General features: G+C 49.7%; 1 protein-coding gene across 1 annotated transcript in view; it reads right to left on the bottom strand.

Moving 5' to 3' along the window:
* Positions 1 to 3,381, bottom strand: part of hectd2 (HECT domain containing 2) — a 42,308-nt gene that overhangs the window by 4,816 nt on the left and 34,111 nt on the right. The window contains exons 20-21 of the mRNA XM_007568014.2: positions 3,247 to 3,362; positions 2,834 to 2,977 (exon numbers count right to left, since the gene is read on the bottom strand). Coding sequence (XP_007568076.1) covers positions 2,834 to 2,977; positions 3,247 to 3,362 — 260 coding nt within the window. The remainder of the gene's footprint in view (positions 1 to 2,833; positions 2,978 to 3,246; positions 3,363 to 3,381) is intronic.

Raw genomic sequence — 3,381 nt, 5'->3', positions numbered from 1 at the left:
CCCAGGACAGACCCCGTCCCCAGGACAGACACCGTCCCCAGGACAGACCCCATCCCCAGGACAGACCCCGTCCCCAGGACAGACCCCGACCCCAGGACAGACCCCGTCCACCAGGACAGACCCGAGGGGTGTTGGGGTCTCTGCTCCCCTCCTCACCTGGGAACGCCTCAGTGTCAGTAAGCAGAGGGACATCTGGTTTCCTCTGAACCCGGCCCTAAACAAGCAGAACCTTAACCCGAGCTACTTTGACTCAGAGGTATTTACGGGTCAGAGGATCCAGAGGAACCTTAAGGTGCAGATTAGGAGCTTAAGAGGAAAAACAGGAAAATCCAGCAAGACGTGAAGGAGGCATTTTAATTAAGCTCGGCGGATTCATGGCAGCATTTTCTGGCTAATGGTCTCACTCTGATTTTCTATAGCTCTGACACAAAGACCCGCAGTCTGTAAACATGTCCCACACACACACACACACACACACACACTGGTTTAAGAGCTGTGGGAGCCGGTGAGAGCTAAGCTGGTAAATGTGTTGGGTTCATGAGAGCATGGATGGTTTTCACATTTGCCAGAGAAACGGAGCGTTCAGATGGAAGAAGCAACTGCTGCTGCTCACCTGGGAAGGTTGTAACCAGGACTTTAACGCTTTAATTTCCAATAATTGTCGAGATAAATTTTATCACACTGAAAATTTTAATTGTATTTTATTAAATTCCACATTATTCACACATTACTGTTATGCCTGTAAATCTGACAGAACCAGCATCAAAACTAAACCATCACAAACCAAACGGGGAAATTTTCATAACCAGCAAATTAAATATACTGATAAATAGAAGAATTTCTGCTTCAGGAACTGATGGTTGAAGAACCTGAAGAACAAATAAGATTAAAATACTAACTACGTTTGTTATTGAGCTCATATGCTGTCAATTCAGTAATTTAGCAGCAAAAATGTTTTTGCATTGAAAATGTTTTTTTTTATAGTTTCATATTAAAACCTGATCAATAAATTACAGGTCCTGCATTCAGCTCAACTAAACATTTCAATGTTCGACTATAACGCACCAGGAGAAAACCAAACGCCTTATGCAAACTGTTCAGCATGGTGGTGGAGGGATGGTGATGTGGGCTCAGGTTTGGGCTGCAGGACCTGAAAATGATCCACCTGATCAGGCAGAAGCAACTTGTTGACGTGTTTGTGGTTAAAAACATTCAGACGTCAACAAGCTGAAGAGTTTCTGAAGATGAGGAAAGATAAAGAGAAAGACAGGAAGAGTCTGAACTCTCCTCATCATAAGCAGCAGCATTGTAAGCAGCAGCAGCAGCATCGTAAGCAGCAGCATCGTAAGCAGCAGCAGCATCGTAAGCAGCAGCAGCATCGTAAGCAGCAGCATCAGCATCGTAAGCAGCAACAGCAGCATCGTAAGCAGCAGCATCAGCATCGTAAGCAGCAGCAGCATCGTAAGCAGCAGCATCAGCATCGTAAGCAGCAACAGCAGCATCGTAAGCAGCAGCATCGTAAGCAGCAGCAGCAGCATCGTAAGCAGCAGCAACATCGTAAGCAGCAGCATCAGCATCGTAAGCAGCAACAGCAGCATAAGCAGCAGCAGCAGCGTAAGCAGCAGCATCATCGTAAGCAGCAACAGCAGCATCATAAGCAGCAGCAGCATCGTAAGCAGCAGCAGCATCGTAAGCAGCAGCAGCATCGTAAGCAGCAGCAGCATCGTAAGCAGCAGCATCGTAAGCAGCAGCAGCAGCACCGTAAGCAGCAGCATCGTAAGCAGCAGCATCAGCATCGTAAGCAGCAGCAGCAGCATCATAAGCAGCAGCATCGTAAGCAGCAGCAGCAGCACCGTAAGCAGCAGCAGCATCGTAAGCAGCAGCAGCATCATAAGCAGCAGCAGCATCGTAAGCAGCAGCAGCATCGTAAGCAGCAACAGCAGCATCATAAGCAGCAGCAGCATCGTAAGCAGCAGCATCAGCATCGTAAGCAGCAGCAGCATCATAAGCAGCAGCATCGTAAGCAGCAGCAGCAGCACCGTAAGCAGCAGCATTGTAAGCAGCAGCATTGTAAGCAGCAGCATCATGCAGGTGAGCGAGTTCACAGCCGCCCACTCTGGCCTTGAACTCAGTGAACGTAGTTTTCTTCAGATATGACACAATGGCCTCCATTCGGGGGTCAAGTTATCTGGGCCTCTTGAAGGCCCGGCCCATATGGGTGTGTATGTGTGTGTGTGTGTGTATGTGAGAGAGGATTCCTCCAGCAGCGCTATCTGTATATGTGCAGCTATAGGAACATGATCCTGTTGTTTGACCATATAGAGGCCCGGCTGCTCATGTGTGTTCAGTGTGTGTGTGAAAGGAGAGCTGTTTGTCAGAGCAGCATGGTTTCTCCCATACACACACACACACACACCTACACACACACAGGGTGTTTCAGAGACCAACACACAGCTGAGATTAGATCTGCTGGGCCCCCGACCATTCACTGAGCTTCAATGCTGTGGAAAGTTTGGCCATGGGAAAACATCCAGCCCGGCCGTCCAGATGACACCTCATAGTAAACAAGCAGCTACGCTACGAGGCTAAAACACAGACATGGAGAGAAGCTAACAGGTCACAATCCCGATAAATTAAAGATGAGCTGAAGACGTTTGAGGTTATTTTGTGTCTGAAGGTGAGTGGGTTTCGTTTTTATCATCTCGTGTCAAAAGGTTTACATGGAGGAGCATGAAGGCTTCTCTGGTTTTTTACATTTTATTCCATGGATTGATGAAGGGACAGGTGGACATACTGATGGACAGATGGACGGTTGGACGTCCCATGAACCCACCAGTCTGCCGGAACGTCGATCTTGCAGATCTTGAAGTTGAGGTCGGCCATTCCTCCGACGGGAACGCGGTCGCTGCCGGTGGCGAAGTGCAGCAGCTTCTTCTGCAGCTCCAGAGGAAACGCCAGAACCACGTCCCAGAAGAACCTGGAGGGGAACCAGCACACCCTGCTTACTGGGAGCACTGGGAGCCAGGTTCTGGTGCTCAAAGTGCTGACTAAGCTCAGAGTCAGAGAGGCTGCTCAGCGTTCTGACCCGTTTTGGCTCGTTTTCCTGTCTGGAAACGAAGCAGGTCAGAACCGGCAGATTCTGGACCGCCCCACGTCTCACAGCGAGCCGAACAACCGAAACCAACAAATCAAAGGCCAGAGTCTGGTCGGTTCTGGTCCGGTCCAGGTTGTGCGGGAGGCGTTTACCTCACAGTGGCGTCCATCTTGCTGTAGCCTTCGTACTGAGCAGCTTTCTGCAGAGCGCTCATGTCCAACTCCGGGCTGCCGCACACCAGCATCTCCACCTCCTCCGGCCGCAGCAGCTGCAGCAACAAGCATGAA

The sequence above is a fragment of the Poecilia formosa genome, unplaced genomic scaffold, assembly GCF_000485575.1.
Source record: "Poecilia formosa unplaced genomic scaffold, Poecilia_formosa-5.1.2 Scaffold216, whole genome shotgun sequence".
Taxonomy (NCBI): Eukaryota; Metazoa; Chordata; class Actinopteri; order Cyprinodontiformes; family Poeciliidae; genus Poecilia; species Poecilia formosa.
Note: the sequence above shows the minus strand (reverse complement) of the source record. Positions and strands in the feature narration are given on the sequence as shown.